The sequence below is a fragment of the Coenobita brevimanus genome, chromosome 104, assembly GCF_032717465.1.
Source record: "Coenobita brevimanus isolate Jiangsu-jjx chromosome 104, ASM3271746v2, whole genome shotgun sequence".
In the NCBI taxonomy this organism is placed as follows: Eukaryota; Metazoa; Arthropoda; class Malacostraca; order Decapoda; family Coenobitidae; genus Coenobita; species Coenobita brevimanus.
This window is the reverse complement of record NC_137057.1, coordinates 45,241,089-45,261,868: the sequence shown is the minus strand read 5'-3', so window position 1 is coordinate 45,261,868 and position 20,780 is coordinate 45,241,089. Positions and strand designations below refer to the sequence as shown.

General features: G+C 43.3%; 1 protein-coding gene across 3 annotated transcripts in view; it reads left to right on the top strand.

Annotated features, from left to right (window-relative positions):
- Positions 1–4,679: 4,679 nt before the first annotated feature.
- Cndp2 (Cytosolic non-specific dipeptidase 2) overlaps positions 4,680–20,780 on the top strand; it is a 65,641-nt gene continuing 49,540 nt past the window's right edge. For all 3 annotated transcript variants that reach the window (XM_080285106.1, XM_080285104.1, XM_080285105.1), the window contains exons 1-3: positions 4,680–4,773; positions 6,453–6,627; positions 13,989–14,108. In XM_080285106.1, the coding sequence (XP_080141232.1) occupies positions 4,739–4,773; positions 6,453–6,627; positions 13,989–14,108 (330 nt within the window). In that variant the 5' untranslated portion in view covers positions 4,680–4,738. The remainder of the gene's footprint in view (positions 4,774–6,452; positions 6,628–13,988; positions 14,109–20,780) is intronic.

The window sequence follows — 20,780 nt, the reverse complement described above, 5'->3', positions numbered from 1 at the left end:
CACCACCGCCGAGCCGCCACCCCACCACCACCCCAGGAGGACACACAGGTGAGGCTAGTGACCTCGGGCAAGAGGGTCATCGGGACATCCCGGCCCTGAGCCCCTATTCCCCGCAAGTGCCCCAACCCTAGGCGTTCAGACAACCTGAACTACTGTGCGGGCGGGGTAGTGACCGTCAGACCAGGGGTGGGACTGAAAAGAGGTCAGTCCCAAGTAACACCGTCTTGACGGTCTTGCTACACCCTCTAGGGCAGGAAGAGGCCCAAGGCTACGGCCTTAAAAGAGAAATAGACACAGGCTACGGCCTGACAAAGTGTGTAAAGGGGAAGGTGACCCCAGGCTCCGGCCTTAACACGCTGAGGAGAGAGTTGCCTGTGTGCATCCCTTTCCAGTTGTACTTTGGCTACGACCAGAATACGGTCCAGGGTAGAGACCCTGCTACCGTACGTGTAGCGCTACCCAATTACGGAAGCGGCGACTCGGGGCCGGCCTCTCGCCGGAGCAGACGGGTGATCCCGTTTCTCCGTTAGTCGATTCCCGTACGGGCAGACACTCAGCTACGACTGGGGCACGTACCAGGGTGGAGAATTCCCTGACGGTAGGATCTGTCCGTATTGGAGAGAGTGCGGCCCTCGTGCCCCTCACTCCGGCTTGTTCCCTACTGCGGGAGGAACACCACGCTGACGGCCGCTTGCCTCGGCGAAAGGGCGACCCCGATCACCCTACTGGTGTCCCTCGCACGCCGGACAAGTTCACGGTACCAGCCAAAGTCCATACTAGGGGAAGTGGAGCCCCACCTCAGCCCAATGAACACACTCAGGGAACCACGAAGAGCGTGAGTCTCCCTCAAGCCTCTTTCCCTCCGGGGAGCCCTTCGTCGCCATCCAGGCTTCTTGGCCAAACGGAGGCGTTAGAGTGGTGGCAAGGCCCGATTGCGGAGTTACCGCCCACACCCGGACGCTCCTTAGCACTGTTGGAGCCCTACAGGAGTCGCTGCCGCAGCCCAGCCCTGACGGCGCCTCTCCCCCTGAGCACCTGCAGACCCCGGACGCCCAGGCCTTCCACCACGGTCCCCGACAACGGCGACCTAGGCTCTCTCACGCCCCGGCAGAAGAAGAAGCAGGCCCGAATCCTCCACCTGTTCGGTCCTAGTCCCGAGGGCCCCCGATCAGGTCGAGGCCCCCAGACTACGAGGCCTCCCTGCACCCCACCAGCGCGGCCCTAGGAAGGAGCCGCCCCTCAGGTCGAGGCCCTAAACGAGGGAGCCTCCCTGACAGTAAGTACTAGTGACCCAACTACCCAAGAAACACCGGTAGAACAGTGATAGTGACAGTGACCCCTAATACAGTGACAGTGATCCAATGCACAGTGGCAGTGACAAATAAAAGTTATGTTAAACAGTGATATCGGAGTAAGTCGTGCTTGAACATTAAACAGTTCAGTTCCCCCTCTCAGAAAGGAAGCGGGGAGTTTTCTGTGGAGTCGAAGGTAGGTGTGTGAGCGAGCCGGAAGGCTAGTGAAGTGCTCCCCTGCGACTAGGTGACGGTGTCGGATGTCGCCACACGCACCCCACCTTTATTATAGTATCATATCCCCCACAGACTCCCGATCACAGCGAATTTAAGTGAAACTCCCCCGTTTATTATTATCCACCAGTGACACGACAAATGTTCTCGATTGACCATCGCAGTGAAGTGATATCTCTCCTCAATAACAGTAACCCATATCCCTGACTGCCCTGTGCCCTGTGCAAAAGTAGATTGGATCCAGTTATAAGTATTATTGTATCTCTGTGTTATTGTGTATCAAATATTGTGTATGTAGCACTGTAAGGGATAGAATTTAAGCAATAGATGTGATTCGGTGTACTGTCTCTTTTTATGCCCTGTTCCTTTGTTAGTGCATTACATCCGGTCTAGCTAAAGGACCCCGTCCCAGTGCTCGTGTTTTCACGACGAGAAGTCGCCTTGAAAACACAGCATTACATTTACCAAATTTGATTACATGACACTTGTCCACATTGAATTCCATTTGCCATGTACTACTCCATTCATGAAGTTTATTTAATTCTTCTTGTAGCTCTTTACAAGAGTCTGTGTTAGTCATTCTCCTTTGTATTTTTGCATCATCTGCAAACATATTCAGATAGCTCTCATTTCCAGTGTTACTGTTTATATCATTTATATACACTAAAAACATGATTGGTGCCAGCACTGAACCCTGTGGTACTCCACTAGTCACTTCTTTCCATGATGAGTAGTTTCCTCTTAGTACTGTTCTCATTTCTCTTTTTATGAGAAAGTCTTGCATCCAACAAAACAGTTTGCCTCGAATTCCTCCTTGATGGTACAGTTTCCATAAAAGTCTTTGGGGTGGTACTGTGTCAAAAGCTTTCTTGAAATCTAAATAGATACTCTCCACCCTTCCTTCCCTTTCCTGTATTGTGTTTGTTACTCTGTCATAGTAGCTCAACAGATTAGTAACACATGATTTTCCTTTTCTGAAACCAAACTGTCTTTCTGTTATCATACTGTGTTCTTCTAGATGATTTACCCAAGCTTTTCTTATAAGCTTTTCTAATACCTTGCTTACAACACTGGTCAGTGATACTGGTTGGTAGTTGAGTGGATTTTGTCTATTTCCTTTCTTGAATAAGGGGACAATATTTGCTTTCTTTCTTTCTTTCTTTCTTTTTTTTTTTTTTTTTTCCAAATATCAGGTAGTTTACCTTGACTCTAGGATTTCTTGAAAATAAAAAATAATGGTTTACTTTACTCCTTTGCACATTCTCGTAGTACCCAACATGTAATTCACAGGGTCGGTCAGGATCACTTGATGGTCGTGATTGTCAGCTTTTACCCTCCCTGAAGGGAGCTGAGAGCTCAAATAGTCCGATCTAAGGGCAAGGCTGTGACCTTCACACACGCACACAACCGTCCCCTTGCTCAAGGGGGACAGTAACCACCCACTTCGTCAGTGAAACTTTTTCGCAACCTGAGCGAGGCGCGAACTCTCGTCCACCAGTTGGCAAGCGAGAGCGTTACCAATGCACCAGCGAGCGGTGTGTGTGTGTGTGTGTGTAATTCACCGGGTCGGTCAGGATCACTTGATGGTCGTGATCGTCAGCTTTTACCCTCCCGGAAGGGAGCTGAGAGCTCATATAGTCCGATCTAAGGGCAAGTCTGTGACCTTCACACACACACACACACACACACACATCCGTCCCCTTGCTCCAGGGGGACAGTAACCACTCACTTCGTCAGTGAAACTTTTCGCAACCTGAGCGAGGCGCGAACTCCCGTCTACCAGTTGGCAAGCGGGAACGTTACCACTGCGCTAGCAGTGTGTGTGTGTGTGTGTGTGTGTGTGTTTAGTAGGAGGCGGGTCGTAAAGTCATACCTCAGATGAGACAGGATCAGAGGGTGGTGCCTGTTAAGACATTGACAAGAAGCCGATAATCGTGGTACGGGGAAGGATAGGGGATAAGAGGACGCGTGGATACAATGGTGGACTTCTCGTTATGCAGCGTGTTCTGGATCCCGACTCCTCGGTTCCACCTTAGACGATTCCGGTGCTGTTCCTCCATCACTTCCTCCCCTATGATTCCTCATGGCTGACATTAAAATTTCTTCAGCTGATGTATTTTCTGCCATCACAGGCCTCAATACTAATAAGGCATATGGGCCTGATGGAGTCCCTCCCGTAGTTCTCAAGAACTGTGCCTCTGTGCATACACCCTACCTGGGCAAACTCTTTCACCTTTGTCTATCAACTTGTACCTTTCCTTCTTGCTGGAAGTTTGCTCTCATTCAGCCAGTCGCGAAGAAGGGTGACCATTCCCAACCCTTTAATTATCGTTCAATTGCTTTAACATCCTGTATCTCAAAAGTTTTCGAGTCAATTCTTAATAGAAAAATTTTAAAGCATCTTTCCTATCACAACCTTCTTTCTGATCGTTACTATGGGTTCCGTCAGGGACGATCTACTGGCGATCTTCTCACCTACCTTTCAGATTCCTGGTCATCCTCCTTTTGGGACTTTGGCGAAAGCTTTGGCATTGCACTTGACATCTCAAAGGCTTTCGATCGAGTCTGGGATAAATCTTTAATTTCCAAACTGCCCTTCTATGGTTTCCATCCTTCTATCTGTGCCTTCATCTCTAGCTTCCTTTCTGATCGTTCTATAGCCGCTGTTGTAGACGGCCATTGTTCTTCTCCTAGATCTATTAACTGTGGTGTTCCTCAGGGTCCTAGAACAAAGTGTAGTCACATCTTCCCTTAAGTGCAGCGTCTGTCTGTCTGTCGGTATCCTGCGAGATACCTGTAACTTATAAACCCCTGTCCATTCCAGTTTCTTTGCCTTTGGATAAAGTCTAGCTTCCTGTCCCCAGAATTTGGTAATATACGTGTAAGGTTGTTGCCCTGTGTTTTTGTTCTGTTCCTCTCACACTGTGTCTAAGCTCCGGTCTAGAAAGGGAACCCAGCTATACCTTAGGTGTTATTAGGAATGGAAGCCGACGTAAAAACGCCTAGCATTACAAACAGTGTCAGAAATCCATTAATAACGACTGTACAGGTTAAATGACGGGTTGGGCGATTTTTGGGCGCGATTTAGCACGCACTAACTTGGCAACACTGACAGATCTGAGAGTTCATTCACTTACCACCCGGCAGTCGGGACACGCAGACAAAACATTGACATACAGGGACGCGTATCATCTTTCTTCTCCATTTACATCATGGCTGTCCCCGAGGGCCTATCAAAAATTTTCAAGTGAGGCTCAAGTTTTGTTGTATCTTATTAGTTAAGATTCAGAGTTTCTTGACGTAATCGCGTTAACTAGTGGTTGTGGTAGTTGTGTGACTTTGAGTTAAATTTTGGGGCAGTGGTTTGTTTCCTGTGGTGTTGTCTTTACATTGCCATGACATACCTGTATGATAGTAGTCTACCATACGCAGTTTCACTAAGAAGTTTTTGATACGTATCAGATAAGGTTGGGATTATAAGATTACCGTAAATCAGCAGTTTTAACGCGTTTGATAAAAACATTTGTTACATAATTTATTGGAGTATTGTTGAATGACAGTAACGATGCAGCAATTTGGTGCAAAGCACGAGGCCTGCACTTGTCTCCAAGCCACATTGACTGCTTAACTGAACCAACTAAACCCTTCTGTATATCTTAAATCTTACTTTTATCACTGCTAAAAGAGGTACAAGGTAGGGTAGTGGATGTTGGAGTGGCCCTAGTGAGAGAGGATAGTGTTTGGAAACTCCCTGTACTGTTGTTTGCAGATGTTACTGTGTTGTTGAGTGAAGACGAAGGGGAGCTGCAAGGCTTGGTGGATGAGTTTGAGAGAGTGTGTAAGAAACGGAATCTAAAGGTGAATATAGAGAAGAGTAAAGTGATGGTCTTTGAGAAAGGTGAAGTCAGTGAATGTACATTGAAGTTGGATGGTGAGGAAATGGAAAATGTGAGTACGTTAAGTACTTGGGTAGTGTGATGAGTAAGGATGGAAGTTTGGAGGGTGAAGTGCTTGAAAGGGTACAGCAAGGAAGAAAGGTTGCTGGTTCCTTGAAAGCAGTGATAAGAAACAGGGAAGTGAAAAAGTTACTGCATGACAGTATTGTGATACCATCTCTAACGTATGGAAGTGAAGCTTGGACGTTGTTGGAAGGACACAAGTCAAGAGTGAGAGCAGTGGAAATGAGTTATTTAAGAGGAGCCTGTGGAGTCACATGGAGAGACAGGCTGACGAATGAGGATATAAAGGAGCGTTGTGGTGTGGATGTGGATGTGATAGGAAGTGTTAGGAGGAACACACTGAGGTGGTTTGGCCATGTGGAGAGGATGGAGGGTGAAAAGACTGACGAGGAGAGTGTATGTGTGCGAGGTTGAGGAGGGGAGAGGGAGGGGGAGGCCGTGGATGAGATGGAGGGATGAAGTGGAGAGGTATATGAGAGAGGGGGGTGTGAGTTGGGAGCCTGGCAGAAAATGGCGGGGGACAGGGCGATGTGGAGTCAATTTGTTTGTGGCCACCCTATCCGGGATTAAGGCGTCTGGCAATAGATAGCTAGATAGATAGTTTTTGAAGGCTGTATCTAACCTTCCAAACTGAAAGGTAAATTGTCTGGTGGTAGCGGGAATATATATAACTTGGATTATGTCATCACATTGACGGGACTACAGGGGTAATGATCTCTTTAAGAGTAACTGCAGGTATGTGGATAGAAACCCTGATGTACTGTTTGAGGTGATAGCCATCAGTTTTGTAAATGTGGCTGGAGCACAGGGACCTGAGGCTAAGCAGCTGTAGCCCAAAACACTTGAGGGTAGGCTACCAAACTATGCTCCTGTAGCTTCCTTTAGGAGTTGAACTGTAGAACATAAATCACTACCACATTTAACCTTACAGTTAAAGGATTAAACAAACACTCATTTATGAATGCAGGTATGTGGATAGCAACAAGTCACGTTTCATTGATACACTGCGTGAAGCAGTGGCCATCAAATCCGTGTCAGCATGGCCAGATCAGCGTGGGGAGGTAAAGAAGCAGATGGAGTGGGCCAAGGTGCGGCTAGAAGCTCTTGGGGCAACCTGTACCCTGCATGATGTTGGCCAAGAGGTAATGTATAATTACTTGATGTTGACTAAACTACTCACTGTGATCTGATGGTGAAGTTATTTGAGAGGAGAATTTGGAGTTATATGGAGAGGAGCATTGTGATGCTGATGTGGATGATTGAAAGTGTTAACAGAAGTACTTTGAGATGGGTTGGCTAAATGGAGAGGATGGAGAATATGCAATTTGGTGAGCCTTAATTATGAAGTAGGAATGAGTCTTCTCCGCCACTGGTGTGATTCACCTTCAGTCCGGCTACACTTTGCTCTCAAAACAAGCTAAAAGGGTTTATGAACCTTTGTCAGATGAAAATGACCTGACTAGAAAAGCTCTCAGGGTCACTTGTTCCTGACATTGTCAGCCAGGAGGTAATACACAGTTGTTTGATGTAACATAGAGTGGTCATTGTCAGTCATTATTTACTTCACTTGAAGGTCTCAGGTACAAACAATGTTCAAAATGAAAGGAGGGGGGGTGAGAAGTGAGAAGCGTTAATATTGGTGGGTTTGCGAGGGGTAGACCGAGAAAGACATGGGATGAGGTCTTTAAGTGTGACCACAGGGTTAAGGTACTGAACAGGGAGGCTGCCATAGATTGAGCAGAATAGAGAGCCGCCATTGGGTGACCAAGGCCGACGCATGCAAGCATGTTGGATCCTTCAAAAACTAAACAAAATGATTTAACTTTTGCAGTTTGAAATGTATATCCTAAGGTGAATAAAATCATGTAGAGATAGAAAGGATGGATGTAAAAATATGCGTAGGAGTCAGATCACGCACACAGAACACATACCAGTTGTTTGTTCTAATGTTTCTCTTCATCTATCTATCTCTATCTATTGCCAGACGCCTCAATCCCGTTTGGGGTGGCCACAAACAAATCGCCTCCAAGTCGCCCTGTCCCCCGCCATTTCACTGCCCTGCTCCCAACTCACACCCCCCTCTCTCATATACCTCTCCACCCCATCCCTCCATCTCATCCTCGGTCTCCCCCTCCCTCTTCCACCCTCCACCTCACTCACATACACTCTCTTCGTCAATCTTTCACCCTCCATCCTCTCCACATGGCCAAACCACCTCAGTGTGTTCCTCACAACGCTTCCTATCACATCCACATCCACACCACAACGCTCCTTTATATCCTCATTCGTCAGCCTGTCTCTCCACGTGACTCCACAGGCTCCTCTTAAATAACTCATTTCCACTGCTCTCACTCTTGACTTGTGTCCTTCCAACAATGTCCAAGCTTCACTTCCGTACGTTAGAGTTGGTATCACAATACTGTCATGTAGTAACTTTTTACTTCCATGCTCACTTCCCTGTTTCTTATCACTGCTTTTAAGGAACCAGCAACCTTTCTTCCCTGCTGTACCCTTTCAAGCACTTCACCCTCCAAACCTCCATCCTTACTCATCACACTACCCAAATACTTAAACGTACTCACATTTTCCAATTCCTCACCATCCAACCTCGCTGTACATTCACTGACTTCACCTCTCTCAAAGACCATCAATTTACTCTTCCCTACATTCACCTTTAGGTTCCGTTTCTTACACACTCTCTCAAACTCATCCACCAAGCCTTGCAGCTCCCCTTCGTCTTCACTCAACAACACAGTATCATCTGCAAACAACAGTACAGGGAGTTTCCAAACACTATCCTCTCTCACCAGGGCCACTCCAACATCCACTACCCTACCTTGTACCTCTTTTATTACCCCATCCATGTACAGATTGAACAACCATGGAGACATGACACATCCCTGTTTCAAACCAACTTTCACAGAGAAAAATTCACTTAGTTCACCATCCACACGCACTGCAGCCTTCACACCATCGTACATACTCTTCAAAGCATTCAACAACTTCCCATCTACTCCATATATTCTTAACACTTTCCACAATCCTTGTCTATCCACCCTGTCATATGCTTTCTCCAAATCCATGAAAGCCGCATACAACTTCTTTCCCTTCTCTAGAAACTTTTCCACTAAAGATCTAAGAATGAATATCTGATCTACACAACCTCTTCCCTTCCTAAAGCCTCCCTGTTCTTCTCCAACTAATTTCTCTGTTCTTTCTCTAACTCTGTCTATAAGTAACCAACCATACACTTTTCCTATTATACTAAGAAGACAAATGCCCCTATGATTACCACACACTTCTTTTTCCCCCTTTTCCTTTGTACAAGGGAATAATTATACCTGACTTCCAATCCTCCGGGACTCTACCTTCCTCCCAGGCCAATCTGCACATCTTCCACATCCATTCTACTACTATCTCTCCCCCATGCTTCAGCATTTCACCACACACTCCATCAATTCCTGGGGCTTTCCCCGATTTAACTTTCTTCATTGCTTCCACAACTTCTATCCTACTGATTTCTTCCTGTCTTCTCACCTCCCTCCTTCTCCCAGCCATTCCCCAGCCACTTATACTCGCATTACTTCCATCCTCCACGTTCAACAATTCCTTAAAGTGTTCTCTCCATCTGCTCACTTTTTCTCCCTTCTCCACTAGTAATCTACCATTTTTATCTTTCACTCCCCTGCTAACTTCACTTCCACCCTGTCTTACTCTTTTCACTTCTCTCCAGAACATTTTCTTACAGTCCCTCCACTTTACACTCAAATTCCTTCCAAATTCCTCATCCACTCTCTCTTACTAATCTTTTCACCTCTCTCTTCCTTTCCACATATAACTCTCTCTTCCGCCTCTCAACTTCTTCCACGCCCCTATTTCTCATCCATTCATTGTATGCTTTCTTCTTTTGTGCCACTGCCTGTTTCACCTCTTCAGTCCACTACGCTGTTCCTTGCACCCCCCTCCGTCTTCTCTTCCTTCCACACACCACATCACATGCTTCATCAAGGTGATTAAATTAGCTTGGCGATAGGAAGGGTAGAAATAAAATCACATGATGGGAATAAATGATGCACACAGAGCACTTCCAGCATCACTTACTGTAGCACATAAATGACTCCTATCACACATAACACTTGTGCTGACTAATTACTCATATTATACAGTAATTGCTACACACACACACACACACACACACACACACACACACACACACACAGGCAATTACATTATTGCCTCGCTGGGCAGGCAGTAACAAAAATTACAAAAAAGTCTGAGGATTTTGTATGCTGTGTATGACCCCCTTTTTGTTCCTTTAAAAAAAAAAAAAAAAAAAAAAAAATCCTCTTGCAGTCTGAGGCATGTTCTTCCAGTTTCACCAAAATTATTAGCCAGCAAGCCACATATCCTGGGATACTGCCCACAAAGTTTGGTTATGACTGGCCCACATGATTTTGAGATTTTGGTAACAGCCAGATACACAGATGCAGGTGATTACGTTATCACCTTGCTAGGTGGGTGATAATGAGGGATGTACCAGTACGTCAATGGGTCTAGCTGTGACAAAACGTTGTGACGTACCCATACGTCGATGGGACGCCTCGGGTTAAAGGGAGCATGTTGGAGGAAATTTTAATCATGGAGTTAACTGAATATCTCCGGGTGACAACAGTGTGGTGTGGTGATGCGTGGTAACAGTAACATCAAACCCAGTATTACCTCTTATAAGGCCCAAGGCTAGGTTATTGTAGTCTAGTATATTTTATTCCTGTTAGTAAGGTGACTTTTTTGTTTTTTTGTCCCTACTTTGTGTGGGATGTGTCCAAACAAAATACAACTTTGAGATATGCTTTTGGTTCATGAATGAGGGGTTAGGAAAAAGGTGTTAGGGAGAGCTTTACGTGTAATGAATCATATAATTATTTGAAGAATAGGTTTTAGTTCATTAGCAGCATAACACAACTTTAATTGCAGAATATGTATCAGTTCATCGGCAGTTTAAAAAGTAAAGTAGCTTTAAGTGCAGAATAAGTGTTACCGTAACTCTTCAGTAACTTCAAAATATAACAACTAATGCAGAAGAATAGGTGTTAATTCATTAGCAGATTAGTGTGTTAACAGATATAAGTGAAGAATCCTTAATTCATCAGCAACGTAAAATGACTAATTTAAGAAGAGGTGTTTCTTCATTAGGAATTTAAAGCATCTGAAGTGAACTGATATTATACGAGGACCAGCGCTAGCCATGCTTCCTAGAGACAGTTTTAGAACTGCTGTTGACAGAGTGTAATAGTGCCAAGAGGAAGCATCTTTGGATGTACAGGAGTAGTGCATTAGTTCATACTGACAGAGATCTCTAAACCCTTTTAGCTCAGTTGATGGCCAAATGCAGTCAGATTGGAGGATTGATTTAACTACAGTATTAACCAAGGAGACTCATTCCTACCTTATACTTAGGGCTCGTCAGACATTATGTAACCACAAATTAGTTCTGTATTCAAGTTGCGGGAAGGTGCCAAGTCCTGGGGGGGGGGGGAATGCTTATCTCTAGTTGGTAAGAACATGAGATGCAGTGTCAGGGATGATGACTTTGTTTTTATTTAATCTGAGGTCCACATGATTATAGAATTGCTTTTGAGTTATCAGTGCCAGAAGCAAGCATCTTTGAAGAATTTGTAAACCGGGAAGTAGGCTACTACATTTTTGTTGGTGAGGGAGTTTTAAGGGCAGTGACAAGGTTCTGGACTTTTTAATTTTATTTTAATGTTTATAAGTATTTCATTTCAGTTATTTCGTTATTTTTCTGCTTTTAAGTTTTAGTTATTTTTAAATTATTTTTGCTTTGTTTTTTATTTTTTTAAATACTGTACTTTATTTTAGAACTGCTGTTGAAAGTTTGTAATGGTGCCAAAATGAAGCACAGTACACTATGTTGGAGAAATTCTTGGGGGTGGCTGAGACACTTGCATATCTGTGGAAGGCACCAGTATTGGGTGGTTGTGGGCTGATAATGTTATCATTGGTTTTATTTGTATTACTGTATACCACTGTTGTTCTTTCTGACAAAGATCTGTATCTCCTTATCAGCTTAGTTGATGGTCAAATATGGGCAGATTGAAGGATGAATTTGACTATTCTCCATTTTAACTTTTGCCCAGACTTTTAATCATTTATTAGTTTATTTCATATAGTTTAATGGCAGAGTAGCAGCCGTGGCTCAGTGGGTTAGAGCACTCCGTTCTGACCGAAGGGTCAGAGGATCGAATCCACCCAAGGGTCATTGGTAGACATCAGGAAGGGCATTCGGTCATAAAATGCTACACGCTCCAAACCAAAGTCCTCTACCCAGGGGCAACGCCATAGCCCTTATCCAAAAAAGGGGTACCTGGCGTAAAACTCACTCTAAGGCAATGCTGTGCCTCTACATCTTTTCTGCAGCACTTCTTTCTGACTAGCATCATATTGAAGTGTTAATCTCTTGTTACATCTCAGTGTCCAAGGTGGAGCGAGGGCAATTTTAGACCAAGTTAGGCTTCTTGTTGTTGTTGATCTGTCTTGGTCTCTCTGGCCAAGGAGACCCATCAACCCTGGGCAAGCAACTGCCCCTGCAGTGCCATCTCATGCAGTGAACCAATGTTCCCATGCAGCTGACAACGCCTTGTTATTGCATGGCTCGGGGGAACAGCTAGGCGCAGGGAGGTTTGGTTCCTGGCTGGACCATGCATTTGCGTCATTCCACCCAGTCAGCAGGGGTATCATAGCAGGCTCCACATTACCCCATTATCTGGTTATATGATTACCGGTACCACTCAACATTATAAGGGGTTTCTGGGGTTACAGGAAATCATTAGGCCTGCCTAAAGTGGAAAAAAGATTTTAAAAGTTACGGGAGGGAAAGTGAGAAACAGGAAGAGAGGAGGGCAGACTAGAGATAAAATGATAAAGCTGAAGGAAGAAGCAGGCAACACAACATCGAGAGAGTGCGTGATGGTAGCCACATTAGAGTAAAAATGATATGGTAACCAAAGAGACTCATTCCTGCCCCCTTAATGTGGCTTATTGATTTCATGCACCACAACTTTATTTATGAGTTTAGGGAGTGGCCCAGTGCCATTAGATAAAAATTAGCTACCTGTACCTCGTGTCAGTTTAGAACTACGACCAATAGAGTGTGCAGTGGTCCCCAAAAGGAAGCATGTTGGGGTATTTTTCTCTAGAAGCTGACTAAGGTTTTCATCATGTGTTGTTCAGTGTGAGTGGACAGTCTGTTGTGTGTGCTTTTGTTATGTGTGTGTGAGATCTGTTATTTTTTTTTGTAAGGTGTGTGTACAACTTCACCGAACAATTGATTACTTAGCAATCATCCACGTACACCATCATTAAAAATTTGTACCACTTCTGCTCTTATTGATTGTGAATCTTTGCATATACAGTCTGAGCAGTCCCCCCAGTATTTGCTCGGCAACACTTAAACTGACAGTCATACACTTGAACTAAGATGGCTGCCCAGTTTTTTTTGTGTGCAGAACTCCCTTCTGAGTTAGCTGTACATGATCCCTTCTTCCCCTTCTTCCCATCCCCCTTTGAAGTTCTCGACAGCTTGCCCATTCTGTTGTGTCCTACTGCAGTGACAGTGTCTCTTCCTTTGTGCATCAGGTTGCATCGTGTGCATAACTGTCAGACCTTCATCACTATCATAATGTTGCAATGCAGATGCATAACTAAGACTCTCAGTAACAAAATATTCTTTGTGTCCGTAGCTCCTTCTGTAGAAAATAATAAAATGTTTACATAAATATACAGTACATGCTGATGGTGCCACTCTCATTTGTGTAACAAACATAGCAAGTCACCTGCTTTCATTTCTGCTCATTTTCATCTGCATCTCACTCACACTTGTTATAAATAGCAAAATATACTTAGAGTTTGTAACTCCTTCAGTAGAAAATAATGAAGTATTTATGTAAATATGCATGCTGACAGTGCCAGCCCCATTGTGTTATGTACTGTACTGTATGTAGCTAGTTACATATTGTTGGCTTTACCCATTTCTATCTACACATTTCTCTCACTCTTAATACTATAAATATATTTAAAGTGTCTGTAGCTCCTTTTGTGGAAAAGACTCTAATAAAATGTTTACGTAAATATGCATGTTGGTGGTGCCAACCAGTCTCTTTTGTTTTATGTATTTAACTACCTGTAGTTGCATGGTGATGACTCAGACCAGCCAAGGAACCATTTTAGGTGAGTAGAAAATTTGTTTTTAGACTTTTTAGGGTGCGTTACCCATGACAAAAAACATATCCCCATTGAGCCCACGTTACAGTGGCGTCACTGTACGATCAGTCGCTATGTGATTGGTTGTCACTTGACATAACTTGATCATATAGCGAGGTTGGACTGTGTATGTTTGTTTGTTGTTGTATAAGTGTATGTGAAGGATGAGTGTATGTATTTTATAATCATTTACATGTAGTGTATCTGTATTTCCTTTCTTCAGACTCTGCCCAATGGCTCCAAGATACCTCTGCCTCCTGTACTGATGGGGCAACTGGGTAATGACCCCAAGAAGAAGACTGTGTGTGTGTATGGCCATCTTGATGTCCAGCCAGCTCTTAAGGTAATGTGGCTATGCATGATGTGTCCTTTTGCAACATATTATCTGGGACTTGTGTCATCATCATTGTTACTACTAGTATTGTAAATAAATATAATCTAAAGGTAGCAGTGGTTAAAGATACAGGTGAACTACATCCATGGGCAGTTATTAAATATGCAGGTAAACTATGTCCATGGTTTCAAAGGGTTAAGTGAAGATGTATCATGACACAAGTACCATACACCCTGTTGAAATAAGCATTAGGAGATTGGCTTTAGAGGATGATTGGAACATGGTACAGTTGTTTATTTGTTTGTAGGGAACAGGCAAGCTAAGTATGACACTGAGATACTGTCATTGTTATATTGAGTGATTTGGGAATGGAAGAAGAGTGGTAGTAAAGAGGAATATTTGGCTGCCAAGCAGATGGCTAGAAGAGAGGCATACAGGGCAAAGTCTGAGTCACAGAGACTATTACTTTATAACCTAAATCATGGGGAAAGGAAAAATATGATATTTAGGGTGGCAGGTCAGGTGAAGAGGGATAATCGGAATATTATAGGTGAGCAGAGTGTGAAGAATGATGAAGGAAGGGTAGTGGTGAACAGTGAGGATATTAAAGATGCATGGAGAGAGCATTATAACTGGTTGTTGAATGAGGAGTTTGACTGGGACAGGGAAGGTTTGGAGCCAGCAGATCCAGTGTCTGGCCCTTGGCCTTTGATTGACGTTGCTACTGTGAGTGAGGCAATAGGCAGGATGAAGATGGGGAAGGCAGCAGGTGTGTCTGGGTTGACTGCCGAAATGTTGAAGGCCTCAGGCGATATAGGGGTGAGGGTAGTCACTGACCTGATAAACAGGATTATTTATGAGTGTGTTGTCCCAGATGATTGGTTGAAGAGTGTAATTGTAAATGTGTATAAAGGGAAGGGTGATGCCCTGGAAAGAGGAAATTATAGAGGTATAAAGCTTTGAGATCAGATAGTGAAGGTAATGGAGAGAGTTTTAGAAGGTATGATTATAGAAAGAGTGAATATTGATGAGATGCAGTATGGGTTTATGCCAGGTAGGGGGACCATTGATGCCATGTTCATTGTTTGACAGCTTCAGGAAAAATATATTGGTAGGAGAAGGGATCTTCATTTTGTTTTTGTTGATTTGGAAAAGGCCTTTGACAGAGTCCCTAGAGAGGTGGTGAAGTGGGCAATGAGAAAGCTTGGCTTGGAGGAGTGGCTGGTTAGGGTGGTTATGGCTATGTATGTGGGTGCTCACACCCAGGTGAGAGTGAATGGAGATTTGAGTGATGAGTTTTCCGTGAATGTTGGTGTGCATCAGGGGTCAGTCTTGAGTCCCATGTTGTTTATCATGGTACTTGAAGCCCTTTCATGTAACTTTAGAAACGGACTCCCGTGGGAGTTGTTGTATGCTGATGATTTGGTGTTGATTGCAGAGAACGAAATGGAGGCGGAGGAAAGGTTTAGGAAGTGGAGAGATGGTATGGGGCACAAGGGTTTAAGGGTAAATGCAGATAAAACAAAAGTGATGATATCTAGGGCTGGTGGCAGTACTGCCAAAGATGAGGGAGAGTGGCCATGTGCAGTTTGCCACAAGGGCGTGGGAAGTAATTCCATCTTGTGCGGTGTGTGTGATAAATGGGTGCATAAGAGATGTAGTGGTATCAGAGGTAGACTGCGAGATAATGCTGATTTTATGTGTACGGCGTGTTGGGGTGAGCAGGTGGAGATTGTCAGATGTGAAAGGATTGAACTTGCTGGTGAATCTCTTGAGTGTGTGGAAGAGTTTTGTTATTTGGGAGACATGTTGTGTGCTGGAGGTGGGGCTGGAGTTAGCTCTGTGGCTAGGGTGAGAAGTGGTTGGAAGAAGTTCAGGGAGCTCTTGCCTCTCCTGACATTGAGAGGACTCTCCCTACGTGCTAAGGGGTCTTTGTATGCAGCATGTGTTGGGAGTGTAATGCTGTGTGGTAGTGAGACCTGGGCAGTGAAGGAGGAAGATATTCGCCGGCTCAGACGTACAGAGATGACAATGATTAGGTGGATGTGCAGTGCGTCCCTGCGTCCAAGGCCTGGAGGGGCTGGGTTTACGATGGAAGAGTTGAGAGGTAGGATGGGACTGGAGTGTATTGGTGTTGTGATGAGGAGTGGTAGATTGAGGTGGTTTGGATATGTGGAGAGGATGGGGGATGATAATTGGGTGAGGAAGGTGAGAAGTGTTAATATTGGAGGTGGGATTATGAGGGGTAGACCGAGGAAGACATGAGACGAGGTCATTAAGTGTGACCTCAGGGTTAAGGGACTGAACAGGGAGGCTGCAATGGATCGTACAGCGTGGAGAGCTGCCATTAGGTGACCAAGGCTGACACATGCAAGCATATTGGAGCCTTTAAAAACGAAAACGAATCCGTGTTTCACGCAGCTCAGTTCTCTTCTGTCGCTCGGATGGCATAACCAGTGTCTACTCTGTATAATACTGTATCTTAATTCCGATAAACCTTTTCATGCCTTATAGTGCCTTTATTTTAATGTCTGACAAAGATTCCTAACCTGTTTCGGCTGAGTTGAGGGTTAAGTATATTCAGATTGGAAGGTCAGTTTAATAACTAAGGATAGTCATTCATACTTCATAACTAAATCCTGAGTTTCTTGTAACCACAGCATAGTACCGGTACTTAAATTGTGGGAATGGCTTAATTCCATCAGATAAAATAAAATTGGCTATGATGATTTTATGAGGCAGCCAAAATGTTCTTGCCTATCACAGTAGTGTAGAGAGCTGTCCTTACTACACTGGAGAACACGGTACACTATATGGACCATCTTTTATTTTAACACTTTCAACCAGAGTGCATCATTTTATTTTAGTCATGTTGCCACCACATTTCCTTACGTACTGTAGGAGGATCCCTAGGTAGTGAAGAGATTCACATTTGCTTTATCTAATCCCTCCCACATGAAAAGTCTCTCGTAAACTGAATAAAATTATCTGAAGATAGCAAGAATAAATTAAAGAATACACCATCATACTGCAGATTTGGAATACTGTAGTGGATACAGCTTATCAACCATGTCATTGTCAGGGTAGAGGGCAGACAAAACTATTTTATCTGGACTCGTAGGGAACATCACCTTTCTGATAATCAGTGTCGGAGGGAGAGGATAGTAACATTTTCTTTTGTAACTTGTGTTTGTTGTTGAGTAATCTTGACCTCTTTGGCTGAGCAGACCCATCAACTGCAGGCAAGCAGCCATCCCTTGCATGGTGACCCATATATTGAACTGATGTTTCCCTGTGACTGACAGCACCTCACCATAGTGAGGTGCAGGGAAGAGTGTAAGAGTTTGGTTCCCAGATGGATGCCACAGTGGCACTTCAGTAGGCTCCACTTCATCCCATTTTTTGGTTATATGGTTGCCATCCAGTGTTGTAAATGGTTTCCTGGGTTACAGGAAACCATTGAGTTTGTCAGTGTAGAGCTACCTGGATTGAGAAAAAGTAGTGATAATGTGTGACAGGAAGGATGAGAGAAATGAGGAGAAGAGGGCAGACACAGAAAAAAAGGTTAAAGGTGAAGGAAGAAGTAGGCAGCACTACTTTGAGAGATGACACTTGTAATGGTTAAAAGGAAAAAAATATCACGTTGTACCCACTTCATGGTGTAGGGACTTATGACTAGACGATATTAATACAGTACGTTTCTGGGTTGATGACCGGCCGGCTATGCTTTGTGGCATTACGTGATTGAATAGCCTCCTGTGTTGTCTTGGGGATCAGGGCTATGTTAGTGTAGCAGATTGTAGTACATTTAGCCCCTATAATAAGTGTAAATTGTTTTCTGTTATGCAACATTTAGGTATATATCATATTTAGGCCTAAAATATATTTTTTGTGATGAATATGGTTTACTATAGTCATTTTACAATAACTTGGCCCAGATATTTGTCCTTGTGCAGCTTATGTCACGTAGTTAAATGGCAGATATGACAATGCGGTGATTCTACGTCCATTCCACAGCACTTTTTCATGACTTATATCATATTCTAGTGTTAAACTCTTGTTGCAACTGTATATTCAAGATGGAAAGATGGCAGTTTAAGGCTGTTAAAGTAAAACAGGTATGGTAACTCCCCTTCCCCCCAGTAACATTGTGCTTGAATATATTCTTGCTGCCTTAAGATAGTTTTATTTGGCATGAGGGTAGATATTTTGAATGGTTTAATGAAAGTTATATCTAAGTCCCAGTCTGAAAAGTCTCCTCAGTGGAATAAAATTGTCTGGAGATTGCAGTTATGTAGTAAAAATCGTAGTGAAGGCTTTAACTTCATAGTCAGTAGAAAGGGCAGTGTGACCTTTTCATTTTTTACTGTAGTTGTAATGATGTTCATTCTCATCTTAAATGTCAGGACCAACTTGCCTAGCCCCGGGTTCTTACGCTTCTCATGGGGCAATGTAGTATTGGATGATGGATGGATGGATGTAATGATGTGACTTACGTATTAGTCATTGTCAAGGGAGATGACAGCTCAAGGTCTGACCACTTACAGATTAGATTAGTGGCTGGTGTTATGTTGTGAGAGGTGATAGCATCTGATCATCAACCCCTTCACCACGTACGCCCACATCCAGCTCTACCTTTTTATGCATTATAACTTGAAATCATTATTGCATATGCTTTTGTAGATTTGGTGTACAATATTAAATATCATTTGTTTGCAGATCCAGGGTTTCATCCCAAATAAGACTTGCAAGGATGTTCCTAAGAATCACAAGGTTTTAAGGATAAATGTTTTGTTAAAAAAAAAAAGGAAATATTACCACCAAAATTAATCTGAGTTAATGTTAAATTTTGAGTGCTTTTGTTTCAAGAAACAGTCCTCCTCCTCGGGGCACAGGGGATATGCCAGGAGCTGCTGGTTTAACAGTCATGCTTGGCTGGATCTTTAAACTCCTCCTTCCCACCTCACTTTTTTTTTTTTATTGTTAGGTTATCAAAGAAAAGCCAAAATCACCATTGGAATGCTGTGAAATCTTGCTGTTAACACAGTTCTTAAGTACCTGAAGTGCCAGCTTGGGGAATGCTTTGAGTTACAAGACAGAATACTGTATTTACATAACATTTTTTTATATTCAAGCAGAAAGTACTAATAGTTTCATATTTTCAATTTGTTTGAGTTTATAATACAGAGCAGATGGTTAGAAAGCCATTGCTATGGGAGGTCAGCCAGGAATTAAAAATTCACCAAACACTGTAAGCATATGTAAATTTTCCTGCAAAATGAGTACAGGAATGAATGCAAGAAAACTTGAACTGTTTCTGGAAGTGTCTTTAATTCTTTCAGTATGATGGCATCTTTTACCTTCTGTTTGTCCTACCATTACAGAATAGACAGTGTGATATGATGCAGCTGTGGCCAACAGACTAATGTTAGAAGGATTTTGGATGGATATATAGAACCCTCCCAGTTTGAAAAGTTTCTCTCTCTCTCTCTCTCTCTCTCTGCATGCTTATCCAAATGTCAGAAGTTCTCATTATTTATCACCTTTTTTCACATTCCTTTTTACAGTGCTAATTAGTTCAGAGTAAGTAACAGAAAAAGACATGAAAGTTCCACCACTACAAATAAAGGTGAATGGCCTCTTCCATCAACTTTACAGTGGCAGTTTCATTGAATGGGAAGAATTGTGATATTTTGCAACACATTCCACAAATAAAATGGGGACTGGATGTAGTCAACGCACTGAGCCTGGGGATGGCCTCTTGTTTTATATCTGCTACATCTTGTTGGATTTATTGAGCTGTTGATAGACTTTTTGAACTCATGTGCATAGATACAGTCTTCAATCCTCAATAAAACTTTTCAGTACACAGGCTTTTCCCAAGATGAATAAAAACATCTGGTAACACAAAAATAATTTCAAAAAAGGATGTTACTCAGATTCCTAGGGTTAATTTAAATCTCCTGTAGGCACCTTGGTTGTCATGGCCAGTGCTGGTACCATACGTTAAGGTGCCCTTTTTGACAGATTTTATTGCAGTATATTGCAGAAGAATGTATCTGTCTGTCTGTCTGTTGTATATGCATCTTTCTATCAATGTCTGTATCCGTCTATCAGTATCTATATCTTTCTGTATTTATAAATATCTTCATATCCATGTGTTTACATATGTCTGTCAATCTGTCTAGCTGGTTGTGTTAATACTAGGAGGATTGTTCAGAAATGAATTGCTTCCACTATGCTTATCGAAATTTTGTGATCTATAAGGCTGATTTGCTATCCCCTCCCACATTGAAATACAGTACCAGTTTTAAGGAGAAACTTATGATATTTGTGAACTTCCAGTACAAGAGTACAGGGATTTCCTGTGTTTTGTAATAATCACATACTGTACCTACTCCCTAATTCTGGTGGTAGGTGGTGTTGACCATCATCCACCCTTGTAGTGCAGCCTGCTTTTTCCTTCCTCTTCCTCATTCTGTCACATTGCTCTCTCTCTCCTCTTCCTACGTCTCCCATTCATTCCTGTCACTTTTTATTGATCTTTTCACTTGAGGGGTCGTGGTAGGTAGGGGTGCTCACCATCCACTCAATTGATGTGCTGCTTTCGGGCGACCGTCCTTTCCTCTCTTCCTTCTTTCCTTCCCTCCTCTTCTGTCTTTCTTTCTTTCATTCTTTCCT